Source organism: Limulus polyphemus, unplaced genomic scaffold (assembly GCF_000517525.1).
Source record: "Limulus polyphemus unplaced genomic scaffold, Limulus_polyphemus-2.1.2 Scaffold6586, whole genome shotgun sequence".
Lineage (NCBI taxonomy): Eukaryota > Metazoa > Arthropoda > Merostomata > Xiphosura > Limulidae > Limulus > Limulus polyphemus.
In genome coordinates this window covers 25,256-40,026 of record NW_013672196.1, presented here as the reverse complement: position 1 = coordinate 40,026, position 14,771 = coordinate 25,256, and the positions used below count along the sequence as shown (strand labels likewise).

The 14,771-nt window shown below is 31.1% G+C and overlaps 1 protein-coding gene across 1 annotated transcript in view; it reads right to left on the bottom strand.

Annotated features, from left to right (window-relative positions):
• Window positions 1-14,771, bottom strand: part of LOC106473875 (serine/threonine-protein kinase PLK4-like) — a 33,252-nt gene that overhangs the window by 5,624 nt on the left and 12,857 nt on the right. The window contains exons 7-17 of the mRNA XM_022402267.1: window positions 12,535-12,767; window positions 11,989-12,038; window positions 10,445-10,713; window positions 10,264-10,271; window positions 9,847-10,024; window positions 7,408-7,647; window positions 4,344-4,713; window positions 3,872-3,976; window positions 2,877-3,135; window positions 1,812-1,945; window positions 1,498-1,586 (exon numbers count right to left, since the gene is read on the bottom strand). Of these exons, the coding sequence (XP_022257975.1) occupies window positions 1,498-1,586; window positions 1,812-1,945; window positions 2,877-3,135; window positions 3,872-3,976; window positions 4,344-4,713; window positions 7,408-7,647; window positions 9,847-10,024; window positions 10,264-10,271; window positions 10,445-10,713; window positions 11,989-12,038; window positions 12,535-12,767 (1,935 nt within the window). The remainder of the gene's footprint in view (window positions 1-1,497; window positions 1,587-1,811; window positions 1,946-2,876; window positions 3,136-3,871; window positions 3,977-4,343; window positions 4,714-7,407; window positions 7,648-9,846; window positions 10,025-10,263; window positions 10,272-10,444; window positions 10,714-11,988; window positions 12,039-12,534; window positions 12,768-14,771) is intronic.

The window sequence follows — 14,771 nt, the reverse complement described above, 5'->3', positions numbered from 1 at the left end:
CTAGCAGCACCTTCTGTACTTCTTTCCTTCTTGAACAACTTATTAGAAGGAAAGCAAGTGTCTGGCAACACCTTCTGTTTTTCTTTCCTTCTTGAACTATTGATTAGAAGGAAAGCAAGTGTTTGACAGCACCTTTTGTACTTTTTGTTGTTCAAGAAGGAAAGTATTAGAAGGAAAGCAAGTGTCTGGCAACACCTTTTGTTTTTCTTTCCTTCTTGAACAACTTATTAGAAGGAAAACAACTGTCTAGCAGCACCTTTTGTACTTCTTTCCTTCTGTACTGATTAATTAATGAGGCCACAGGTTAATCAATTAGCAAATACCACTAATTGTCTAGCTCTAATGCTGTGCCATAAGTGAATATAAAATTATCACTTATTTACAAGTGTACTACATCAGTAATGTTTCATTAAACAGTCTATTCTTAGGCTTTGGAATTACCAATCTGTGATAATGACACATTATGACTGAAAAATTATCAACATATAACAAGTCTTATATTTAGTCTCTTTAAAGTTTTATCAAGTCATTTTTTCACAGACGTACATAAAATGGAAAAATTCTAAGATACAGTAGTACACTCTTAAGTGTTTCAAGTAACAAAGCTAAAAAAATACTATCTCTCTAAAACAGACAATCTTTCAGTAAGTACAAGGAAGTACTACAACATCAACAATGACAATATTACTTTCAAATAAATACATAGAATAAAGCAATTAAAGTATAAATAGAACTTGTGACTATTTCAATGTCAACCATTCTTTCAGATAACGTTATCTGATGTTCTGTCATGTGATTCGAAACACAGATGATTGGTTATTTATTGTTGATGGCTCCACTGTAAGTCAGCTGTTTCGTGCCTTGCTAACGAGCATCATGTTAAGTATCGACCATACAGAATGACCTTGAGAAGTCTGTTTCTGTGAACATCTGATTACATCTTAAACCTGGTATTTCATGGTTGAATCAACACATAGAGGTTGAATGTTTGTGTTACAGATTAGTGTTATGTTTGTTTACACTGCCTAAAATAACCAAAAGCTAATCAGAATGTATAATATACCTGTGAAATGTCAGCCAGCCTCCTCATTTCATTATTATATGCAAATTGGATATAAATTTTGTGATGTTGAATACAGATGATTGAACGTTCAACTTACACTATATATAGTTATCTTAATTACTATTGTCACTTAGTCAGAAGTGAAACCTAAAGTTCAAAATGCTCTAAATCATATATAAGTCATGGTTGAAGACCAAAGAAAACACATAGATGTTTTACTCACTTGAGAATTCATTAGACAAGTGAAAGCTGGATAATTACAGCTGTCTGTTGTTTCACTTTCAAATTAATGATAAAGATACTTAGATCTCTGCACAATACAAACTGTCAAATGTAATTCTTATCATTCCTGTTTAACAAATAACATTATTATTACATTCCAGTAAATATAACTTTTGTCATTCAGGCTAATAATCTCTTTTTTTCTATCTTACCTTCCAATAATAATAGGGAAACATTGTTGGGCTGTTCTTGCTTCAATGGCACTTAGAGCAGTTTCCAAGTCTTGACAATGTTGATGACACTAATGTTACATATAAAAGTTAAATAGAGCGAGCCTTATGTATAGTATTTTTATACTGCAGTACAAGTCAAAGATTGTTAAGATTATCTGATGGTCTTTTACTTCTCTTAACAGAAAATTATTATATTTCTCCAACAAACAAATGTCATAAATCATCATAATAAAGCAGCCTTGTGACTCTATAAAACATAATTTACTTTTTATTAACACACAAACAAAGCCTACTTCTGCAAAGTGTTTCCAAAGTGTCTGTATGGAAGATGGAAGAGAGTCCAGTTCCTCTTCACATTTTAAACTGTAAGCCTTTCCTGTACTATCTATAATTTTTGTTGAAGCTCCTGAAAATGTTATTTTCCCACCTGTAAAATGAAATATAAAGACAGGCAAAACATAACACATTTTAACCTAAAATTTCTAAAACACATATCAAAGCTAGATAAAGTTTCAAAACAAGCTTATTATAGAGAGAATCTAAGATGTTTATCATATTTTTGGCCTTACTTAAAAAAAAAGAACCTTTTCTGATCTTATTACTTAAAAACTAAACAAATATGAAGTTATATAATGACATTAAGTCCAATTATATACATGTACTTAAGAAATGGGTGCTACAAAGAAAATGTTAGACCCTATAACATGACAGTTTGAAACCAGTGCTGCAGTGATTACCTTTCACTCCATTAACTTTAACTACCTAATATGTACCAGAAACCAAAGTCACTACTGACTGAAATTTAATTAACAAGCATGTCAGTGCAGGAGGTACTTTTTTAATTATTATAAACACTTTCAGGATACACGAGATAACTTTGTCATGTGTATTAACACTTTCAGGATACACGAGATAACTTTGTCATGTGTATTAACACTTTCAGGATACACGAGATAACTTTGTCATGTGTATTAACACTTTCAGGATACAGGAGATAACTTTGTCATGTGTATTAACACTTTCAGGATACACGAGATAACTTTGTCATGTGTATTAACACTTTCAGGATACAGGAGATAACTTTGTCATGTGTATCAACACTTTCAGGATACAGGAGATAACTTTGTCATGTGTATCAACACTTTCAGGATACAGGAGATAACTTTAAAATGTATCAACACTTTCAAAATACAGGAGATAACTGTCATGTGTATTAACATTTACATTATACAAAAAATTCATCACATTTTTTCTGCTTATTCAATTTCCAATATAGTTAGTATATCTGCAACACATCAAAGATCCACCATCAAGGTCAGTAATGACACAGAATAAATATGTTATTCTTATGGACTTACCATTATAAAAGCTGGCCTCAAAATCAGGTACTGGTGAGTTTTCCATCAACATACACTTAGCTTGAGAACTGTAGAAAGTTATCTTTGGAGTTTTTGCTCGAACAAGTTTTACAAATCTAGCAGCATAAATGTATTTCTTATAATGTTTCTGTGGAAGACTTTCATAACTGAAGATGCTGTCTGCACCACTTTGGGGAATAACAGCAGGAGAATTACTTAAAGGACAACCTCTTGCACCATTAGGCTTGTAAATAATAACCTGCATAGAAAAATAAAACAAGGTTTTCTAATATCTGGTATTTACTAGATGATCCTACTAGATCTACCCTACTATAGCTGACTTGTGTGGGTTCACTAGCTGACCTAAAGATCTACCCTACTATAGTTGGTTTGTGTGGGTTTAATAGATGACCTAAAGATCTACCCTACTATAGTTGGTTTGTGTGGGTTCACTAGTTGACCTAAAGATCTACCCTACTATAGTTGGTTTGTGTGGGTTCACTAGCTAACCTAAAGATCTACCCCACAAAAGTTGGTTTGTGTGGGTTCATTAGCTGACCTAAAGATTTACCCTACTATAATTGGTTTGTGTGTGTTTACTAGATGACCTAAAGATCTACCCCCCACACAAACCAACTATAGTAGGGAAGATATTTAGGTCATCTAGTAAACCCACACAAACCAACTATAGTATTTACTAGATGGCCTAAAGATCTACCCTACTATAGTTGGTTTGTGTGGGTTCACTAGTTGACCTAAATATCTTCCCTACTATAGTTGGTTTGTGTGGGTTCACTAGTTGACCTAAATATCTTCCCTACTATAGTTGGTTTGTGTGGGTTCACTAAAGATCTAAAAACTAGTATCAATTTTTGTTTTCATAATTATCTATGTATATTATTTTTGTGTTCAGCTTATTATTAACATACAAATTTTAAAGATTATGCTTCCACAACTTTCAATACACTTTTATCAAACACTGTTTTGATACGTACTCTCATTCCGTCCGGAGAAATCCTACAGACATCAATCACCTTTTCTTCTTGATTTTTACTACGGAGAAATTCTACACAAACTTCTCCATTTTCCAATATATGGACCTAAGAATATACAGCAAAACAAAAAACTACAATCATGAAAACATAAAATTATTACTAAAGCATCTGATTTTTACATCTCCAAAAACACCCAAAGTAATAATTGAAAAAAAAAGATGACCATTAAATTTTTGCTAAAAATAAATACAAGATAAATTAATCAAGATTTTTACAAGTAAGTGATATCAGTAAAACTTTCCAATGTAAACAGCTGTTGGAACATTCCACTGCATGTTTTATTTATAATATTAAAATGATTAAAGTAGTTAGTAGTCATATGTTGTGAACTAGATTATAACTGCAAAACATGATTTCTGCAATTAGGTTATAACTGTAAGGCTTTCTAACATAAAGAACTATCAGTACGTACCACTGCATTCTTTGTTCGTTGCCGAGTGGACCTCAAACGTTTTGTATTTAAAGGTGAGCTTAGATTATTCTGTCCTTCTGAATGTTTTCCACACTTTGGAGGGGTGCTGGGTGTGGAAGTGGCATCATGACTACAGGTTTCTGTGTGACAACTTTCCTTAGAAACTTTAGACCTGTTTTTACACAAAGAAGTAACTGGATGATTGTGATTACTAGTTCGACAACCACAAGTTTCCAAGTGAGAACAACAGTTGTCTATTCCTCCACACTGCCAGTGGTGACTACAAGTTGAATATTTAACTTGTTCAAACCTTCTGACTTCTTGACCATTAAGTTCACTCTGAAGAGGCTGGTCACATGATGACCCATGACTACAAAATAAAAATTAATCTTTGAAAACAAAGAACTACAAGAATCAAAAATGAAGTAGAAAACAAAACAGACATTGATTACAAGGGTAAAGAGTTACTATCAACTAAAACAACTTTACACATAAAGAATTTAAAAAATTATACTTATTACAAATCATTAAAATTAGGGGCATTAATTCTCTCTACACAGGCTCAGTCGAAGTGACTGACCATGTACTTGTTATAGTATTGGTACTATTGATTTTTAATATAGTATGCGTGTCTACATAAATTCTGGCAGACTTTCAGCCAACATTACAACTCTTACAAACAAGAAAAAAGATTTTCTAGTGAGGTATTTTTAATAAAGATTTGTCCATAAATATATTGAATCTTTTTTTTTTCAATAGTCCGTGTGCAATGTGATTTTCTTGTTAAGATTAAAAGTACTTTTCCTCATCTCAAAAATCACAAATTTTATTTGCATAATCTTAAAAATATCCTAAATGCATTTCAAACGTTTTTTTTCACTAAAACTTTATATTCTGTTATTTTAGCTACCCTAACTCTATACAAGGTTGGTCTATTTGACCGACCTCGTAACCACCAAAAAAACAAACAAACTAAATTACCCTTTTTTTTTCTAGAATGACTTCAAATTGTAACATGAAACTACATTTGTTTATCTTAAGTAGCTTTAAACTTGTAACAGTATACAACTATTTATACTTAAATTTTATTGCCCTTTGAACTGTGTCTAACTACTATTCACACCACTAAGTTGTAAATGACTTGGGGAGCATACAGGTCATGTTATGCTATCAAATTACATTACCTACGAACTACTCTGAGCTGCACGAGTGTGTGCAAAATTATTATATGATTATTATTTATTTTACCTAATCTAACCTTAACTAACTTATAGTTTTCTATTTTTACATTTGAGTTACTTTTATAATAATTGATAAAGAATACACATGAAAAACAAGAAATAAAGTACTTACCTGGGCCGTAACCCTACTTTTTTTTATATACTAATGGTAGTAGTGCACTAAATAATTCTTATTTACTTAAATAATGCACCAAAGAAAATAGAATAACATGCAAAAAGCAGACAATGTCCTACAAATATCAAAATTTTTCTGGTTTTCTAACTATGTGACGAGCCGTTATAAATTCATCCAAGCTAGTCGATATATGTTTCCTGTGGGAACAAAGCTTGTACTGAAAGAGAATTTGACAATTCTCTGTACAGAAAACAACATAATATAATATGTCATTTGATAGATGAAAACCTTGGCTTTCTATTGGTTACATATAACATAGAATTAAATCCAATAGAGAACTATTAACAAATCCTGAAAGAGAGAATATGACAAGTGGGTGTGGCAAGAGGGATCTTATTTGATGGCTCTGTAACCAAACAAGATTGAAGGCTATGAAAATTATGCTTTATCTGAGTAATGATGATATTGTAGTGAATACTTTATGTTAAATTTTGTACTTATTGGAGGGATGGTGAATAAATTAAAGAAGAGGGGATGCCTAGAGAAAAAAATGTTATATTTCTAAGACTAGGGGGAAAGATTTTTTGTAATATCTTTATAAAATTAAAAACTTATACATTATTGAAATATGAATTATTAGCTACAACTTTATGCTACACTAATGAAATTTGTATAACATAAACAAAAAGTAGTTTAATTAAATTTTCAATGTAACTCATTAAAAACCTTGTGACATGCACAGTAAAGGATGTCTATGGCTTGAGGGTTAACTTCCAGATCTTGGATAAAAACACTAACATTTCGTGTATATATTTTTTTCAAACATTAAGACAATTAAAATATTTTATAAGGTTTCATGTGGTCAATTTGGGTCATTCAAGTCGCATTTCTAAATATTGTGAATTTTTAAATATTTGTGTACACAAAATTAACTTTATATCTAAATGTGCATACCTATAGTCTGGCTTAACCTTTAGATTCAACCTTAAAAACGTTTTATACACATCATATAACTCTTTCATGCCAGGATGAGCATATCTTTTTTCAAAGGCAAAATTACACCATTAAGCTTTAAAAAATTAAAGAAAATATGTTTGTAGTTGCTCTTTCATATATTTAAAAAATTCAAAGTTGAAATTTATTCAATATAGTGTTATTTATTTTACAGCCAGAAAAGATCAAAAATTTTAACTTTCGGTTGATTTCAGCACATCTTGGATGAAATTAGTGATTATAAATCTCACCAATTTTTTTACAAGCTTAAAATGGCACTTTCAGCTTCCCGGGAGGAAATACATAATAGCTTTGAACAAATTAATTAAATTAACATATCCTAACTTCCAACAGAACAACACCTGAAGGTAAAAATCAAGGTGTGTTTGTGTGTATGTATATATATATTATACCATTCTAATCCTGTGTGGAAAGTTATATAGGTGAAACCAAGGTCACTCTAAGCTAAACAGTTTCCAGACCGTCTTTGTCTTAAGGGAATTTGAAGTTCTGTGATCAAGCATAAGTTGTTGACCAGTTTCCTGTCAGAAGACATGCACGAATGTGTCAAAACTACTTTCTCTAATATAAATTTTTTGACATTTACTGTGTTTTTTCACTAACCATGCTATCATTTGAATTAAGCGACATACAAAAACTACCACAAATTAGTTTACAGTATAACAACAACAAAAAAAATCCCAGAAGAACATACCAAGATGCAGAATGACATGACGTGTTGTTGTTATAATTCTGATGGAAATGTTTTTGGTTGCTACACTGAACAGTTGTTTCACTGCAAAAACCATCCCAATGACAGTGGCTACAAGTGGACCTGCCACACTGAGAATGTTGAGCTTCATTTAATTCAGTCTTCTGGCCCCAGTGATCATGAGGGTTACAACTATGACTAGGACCCCCTTTTTCTTCACTTTTATATACAAGTTTGGTTTTTCTGTGAGAAAAGATGTACATATATTAATGATGATAAACCTGTGATACACTAACACTCATGGAATGGCATTGCATAAATACCAATTGAACTTTTTAACTTATTAACACACTTTTATACCATGAAGGGTTCAAATTGAAACAAGATAAAATCATTATCCAAACAACAATGACTTGCTTAACAGTATTAAAACTTGAAGTTAAAATTCCAATGGTAATAATTATTATAAACTATGTTACACATTGCCACTGCCCAACCCTTTTGTTTGATAGGCCTTTTTTCCTCTTTTTTTTGAAGTACTATTCATAGTTTCTATGAGGCTAACATGTAGAAAATCAAAACTCAGCTACATAAGGGAAATATCTGAATACAGTTAAACTAATACAAATTTTAATGCATAACTGTTTAATACGTGTAACCGTAAATGAGTGGGGATGGTCCAGAATGAATGTATATCTTCATAGAATTTGGTAAGCTTTCAGTAAACGAGTATGTTGTACACAAAACATTTTTAATCAGATATTTCTATTAAAGATTTGTCTGTGAAATTACTGATTCAGACTCTAACTAGTCTAAGTGCAAGGTGATTTTCATTTTATGAATAAAAATACTGAAAAGAAACTGAGGCCAAATTTTTCAAGTCCTATTTATTGAATGATTTTAGAAATTAAGTAAATTAAAATCTTCTTTTATACCTCAGTAAAGCAATAAGTTTAAAAGGCTAAAAATTTACTTTTTGGCTTGGGAATATTTACAGTTTAAGTATGAAATATGTGAGAAACTTATAAGATCACATACAGGTAGGAAAAAACTTACTAATTTAAAAAGTTATAGCATGAAAACTATAACAAGCACAAGATGGTTACGAGGTCAGTCCTAGGGACCAAGCTGTGCTAAAAGAGTTATTACAACAGATATAGCTTGTCTGTCAAAATTTTATTTGAGCCCTGCCAGATTTTTGATTTTTATGTTTAAAGACTACATGTATCAAACAGCAGAAACAGAAAAAAAAAGGTTAATAGTGTTTTTTGCTGATTTTGATAATTTTCAATTTTACGCAATATGTAAATTAGCAACCAACATCACACATTTGTATAATTTTCATGAAAAAAACAACAAACAAAACAAACTCTCCAGCACTGAGGACACTTATGAACAGAGTATAAGATTAAAATTCATTTTTCAAGCAATCTGTTTTTTTTCCACATCTATATCTACATATATGTTCAACGGAATTTTTGGACATTTTTCATATACACATGATGCTATACCAAATAACACCAGGGGCAGAATAATACAACACTGATGTGTGATCACAATAATCCATTGGCAATTATTATTTACATTATACTTACTTTTGCAATTCCAATTAAAAAACTTGAAGGATGGTACCTATAATTTAAAACTTTATAAAAAAACAAAACAAAATAAATGTTTGGTATGTGATTACTTACCATTTGCACCCCACCCCAAAGGTATTTCCATTTTTTAGAAAAGAAAAAGCATCATGCAGCCTTCAGATTTTTTTATGGGGTTTTGTCATTGCATTTAACAGCAAACCAGTGAGTTGAAGTTTATGTAAACATTCAATCAATGTAATGTTACCTTCAATGAATAGTTCATACTAAATACTTTAATTATTCCAACTTTAGGCCATTTTTTCGTTTGATTTTAGCATCATTCAAAGAAACATGGCGACTGGACAGTAAACGTTTCAGTTTTTAAAGTTGAAGAAATTTTTTGACCCGAGTCAGTTGTGCACATGCAAATAAACTTTTTTTTTATTTTGAAAGTAAAACTACTAAACCTGGACAGTTTCATATTACAAATTATAAGAACCATTCTTACCTATGTTTGTAAGTAGCTAACTTTTAACACCTAACATTTTTCCTTACAGTAGTATAAACAGATCAATATTTGTAAAGATAAAGTAAAAACTAGAATGTTTGAGTTTCCTTTCTGCACAGTGTGGATTATCTAATAGTTTTGAATTCTAAACAGACTAATACTTATTGATTGTATTGTGATTTATAATAAGTACCTGACCATCAAAGTTACTTTTCCAGCTAACACTTTCTATCTTATTGCTCTGGTCAGCTGTTCAAACAACTAAAGTCAGTCATGTCAGCAGAATGAGTGAATTGACTTTTTACACTAACACTTCTCAGACAAATGTAAGACTAACGGTGTAAAAAAACTTACTCTTCTCCATATAGCTTGTTTCTCAACTCTCCAGTGAATACTGCACGAGCCAGTTGAGATGCCACCTGTTTCTCTCCGCCCCTCTCTTGTCGACGTCGCTCTTCCGAAGCATCCCTTTCTCTCCGAGGTGGACCACCATAGTGCTGTGATACTCTAACTGTCTCATGATGATATGGATCTATTTATCACTTCTCACTCCAACTGATGGTAAGGTGGTGATCTTCATCTTTAGTTGATCAAATGATCCACTCATCTGAGAACAAGGAAATCTGTCTCCATGTCTACATATGGATATATAGTTATTGGTTTCTTTATTTCAATACATGCCATTCAACTGTACATATTCATGCTTTATATTAATATCTGTATTACAAAAAAACTCAAAACAAAAATAATTTTCTCCATCTTGAAACACACAGTCAAATCTGTTAAAATGGTGCTTGTCAATAAAAACAAGTTCTTGTGCAAAATTATTTTAAAACATATTGACTTTAAATCACTAAAAAGAATGGATCTCATAATTAGTTTGGACATAAACAATGGGTTTTAATTTTTACAATTTCATTTAAATACTACTACTACTATACTGTTAACTCACCCAGCTCTGAGTCTAACAGGAGGAGTTGAAGACTGTGTTTCCCTAGCAGCTGCATTATGCCTGTGAATTACGTTTCCTGAGTAGTTGTTTCTCAAAGATGAAGTGTTACTAGTATTTACACATCCTGATGACTGCTGGGACTCCAGTTCTGTAATAGGAAATGCTATCAAAGGCTTGGAATAGCCCCGACGGGTGGAGTTTGTACTTCTGGAAGACGATACTGTTGTCATTGTTCCCATACCACTATCCATGGAATTCTGGGTTAATAACTAGAAGATAAAAATAATGTAATAAAACTGTTGCTTCAATATATAAACTAATAGGTATTAACTTTCCATATGAGCCCTGTCGATATGATCGACCTTGTAACTACAAAGTAACAATCAGAGTTTTCATGCTATAACTTCTAATATGTTTTGTATATCTTCAACCTCGTAACCACCATAAAAAAATATTAAATAAATCTAAATCCCCCCCCTTTTCTATCTAAAATGACTGCACAATGTAATAGGAAAGTAAAACTGTTTATCAAAATGGTTTAAAGCTTGCAACAGTAGACATCTGTTTATACTTAATTTATTATCTTATTGCCCTTTGAACCATGTCTAATAACCCCACCACACAAACTGTAAATCACTCAAGGAACGTGTAGCTCATGTTACCATACTGAATGATGTATCACACGACCCTGTGAAGAATTTTTATATTATAACAAGTTTCTATTTTCTTTATCTTAGTTACTTTTATAATAATAAATAAAGAATATACATGAAAAGCAAGAAATGTAGTACTTACTTTTTTTTTGTCCTATAACTAAAAATTTAATTGGATTTCTAACTATGGCATAAGTCTTTAAATATTTCTCTAAGCTGAACACTTTGAGAAAAACTTTAAAACTGAAGATGAAATAGATAATGTTCTCTCTACAGAACACAATGTAATATGTCATTTGATAGATTAAAACTATGACTTTCTATTGGCAATTAGTAAAAGAGAAGATGTGAGAGGTGGGTCTGATTTTCTAGTTTATAACTCCACAGACAAACAAGATTGAAGGCTGAAAAAACAGACTTTGCCTTAGTAATATTTATATTATAATGATTAATTTACATTAAATTCAGTACTTCACAGAAGGGTGGTAAATAAATTAGACAAAAGGGAAGACCTATAGAACAACTGTCAAAATTCTCATATTCGGAGAAATTGAGGATTTTTTAAAAATATTTTCTTATTAAATTAAGAAGTTAAAACTTATATAATTAAAAGTTGATTTATTAACTATGTTTTGATGCCAAGTTTATTAGCATACACTGATAATAAAGCAATTTAATTATGTTTTAAATGTAATCCAAAGCGAGAGGGTTAATGCATATAAATGAACAATTGTCAAACAATTCTTAACCTTATTAAAGACCTAGACCTTCTTTAAACATTGATATAACCTAGCTTCCTGTAACTCAAGTGAGTATTCTGAAAAAAAAAAACACTTCTCTGAAAAAAACCTCTTTAAAATTAAGATTAAACAGTTAAATCTTTGTCCTTACCTTGTCAGAACAGCCAATGTATTTGGTCACGAAAGGATGACTGAGAACATCTACAAAATTAAAACACTTTTGTTATACATGTTTTAAGCTTACTCTTTGTGCTAGTTATACAAAAAAGATTAAAAACTTCTGTTATATATGTTGCCAACTCAACTTGTCTAATCATTAACTACTAAAACAGTCTGTAGATCAGAAGATATGAATACTAGCACATAATGCACTATTATAAGGTTGAGTAAAATAAGGTAAAAGCAGTAATTATTTATTCTGTGAAACTAAATAATAACCTTGTATTTAAAATAACATATTAATGCTCCCAACAGCCGATAATCTAGCTACAAAACAGACAGGCAGGCAGTTACTAAGATGTTTACCATCATCAACAATATTATAAAAAAAATTGTGTATTGAAAGTAGTGAGAGTAAATATTAACAGTAAATTTTTCTAGATCAAACTAAATCTTTATTAACATTTTATTTAATTTAGCCCATAGTGTTAAGAAAAATCAAATAATCAGTAGGCAACAAATACGTATGGATAATTACCATTAAGTTTTAAACGTTCTTTAGGATTCTTCTTCAGCAAAGAATCAATTAAACTGCATGCTTCTACTGAGAGGTGTTCTGGAAGTTCATAGTCAGACATGACCACTCGAGTTAAAGTACTTCGAACAGCTTCGGTATCAAAAGGAGGTTTACCAACCAGAAATGTGTATAACATACAGCCCAAACTCCAAACGTCAGCTTCTAACCCGTGGGAACTATGTGTGGCTATTTCTCTGATAATTGTAGAAAGAAAACATTTAATTCGGCTAAAGCCTTTTGTTTCAAGACAAAGAACTTGGAACCACATTTTTCATGGACCTTTTGATGTTTAAAATCAAAAGGGCAAAGTAAGTCAGGCAAGATAAAAAAAAAAAACACTATCTATAAGCAGATATTTTTACATATACTCAATCATGTTGAATATTAATACACATTATAATGGTTTGTACTAAATCATTAAATAAAAATCACAGTTAAGGTGTAATGTTTTCACTGGAGATATACCTTAGTTTACTTACAGTTGGATATTGAAAAGCTAGCACAGTTAAGGTGTAATGTTTTCACTGAAGATATACCGTAGTTTACTTACAGTTGGATATTGAAAAGCCAGCACAGTTAAGGTGTAATGTTCTCACTGGAGATATATCATAGTTCACTTACAGTTGGATATTGAAAAGCCAGCACAGTTAAGGTGTAATGTTCTCACTGGAGATATATCGTAGTTTACTTACAGTTGGATATTGAAAAGCTAGCACAGTTAAGGTGTAATGTTTTCACTGGAAATATACCTTAGTTTACTTACAGTTGGATGTTGAAAAGCTAGCACAGTTAAGTTGTAATGTTTTCACTGGGGATATACCGTAGTTTACTTACAGTTGATGGTATATAGTCACTGTTTAGACTAGATTAAAATGAATATTTTTGGCACTTACGAAAATTCTAACTTTTCGATATTCAACTGTAAGAAAACTAAGGTCAGTCAATATTCATTGTTTAAACAACAATTAACAGACAATAAACTGTGTATATTCATAAGAAAGCTACTTAATGTTAACATTTTCCTAATCTGAAAATTTATTTCCAAACTTTTCCCCAATATTGTGTACCCACTATAATGGTAAAATATCAAAATACTTATTTGTGTGATTATTTATATTACTTAATATAAATTTTTGACTGAGTGTATGTTGAATAACAACAAACGTTTTCAAGAAAAATATCAAAGACCCTCAAACAAAGCAAACTCTTGTGTGAGTTTCTTGTAAGCACCAAAAATACACAACTAGCATGTTTGACAATTTTCAACAACATGTCAAAACACTGGACAGTCTTATATTTAAGATGCTAGCCCTTTCTGAACGTAATTCTGAAGTCCCTAACTTAGTCAGGAATGTACAACAATTTCATGTAATATAACATAGCACTATACAATGAATGATCATTAAAGAAGGGCCAAAAAGTGATTTCACTCTCTCTTCCATATCCACACATGACTAAATCAACACTCTTCTTTACTTCACTCAGAAGTTCTTATTAATAATTACTAACACAGTCTTCTCCCAGTGATGTTGGGGTCGGGTGACCCACTCTGGGATCAAGAAGATTGATTAGCTTGTTGGTTCACCAGTTTTCCTAATAATGAGCAGGTTAATTGAAGAAAATAATAACTAATAACACATGTTGTTAAAAAATCCTTATCCTAAACCTGATTTGTAAAGGCTTCAATAAAACTGAAAATATTACATTTTTACAAGCTTTATTCAGTTAACACTGAAAGAATTTTTGGCAAGCAATTTCATAATATAAATAAAGTCTCAACCAGTTGAAGAATCCTGGTATTGGATGAGAGCCAGTAGATATAGTGTGGTTACGATATATATTATTCACCCTTCTTTACTTTCACTCTGAAGATCTTATTAATAATGAAACTAATAAAATAATTATATGCTTAGAGAAATACATATATCACCCCCTTATATTCAGCCAGTACATTAATTAGGAAAATACCATGATGACAGTACACTTATTATTATAATTTGATAAAAAGGAGGGCAGTCAAACCTAGTTTGGAATAAAACATGGTTGAGAATTAAAAATATAATTAAACGTTTTAACAGTAGCAGAGATATGATATGAAATCTTCCTCATCTAATCCACACACAGCTCTTCTAATGGTTAATGTAGTACATAAGTTTTTTTAGCATGTTCATAAAAGTATTATTATGAAGTTAGTATAC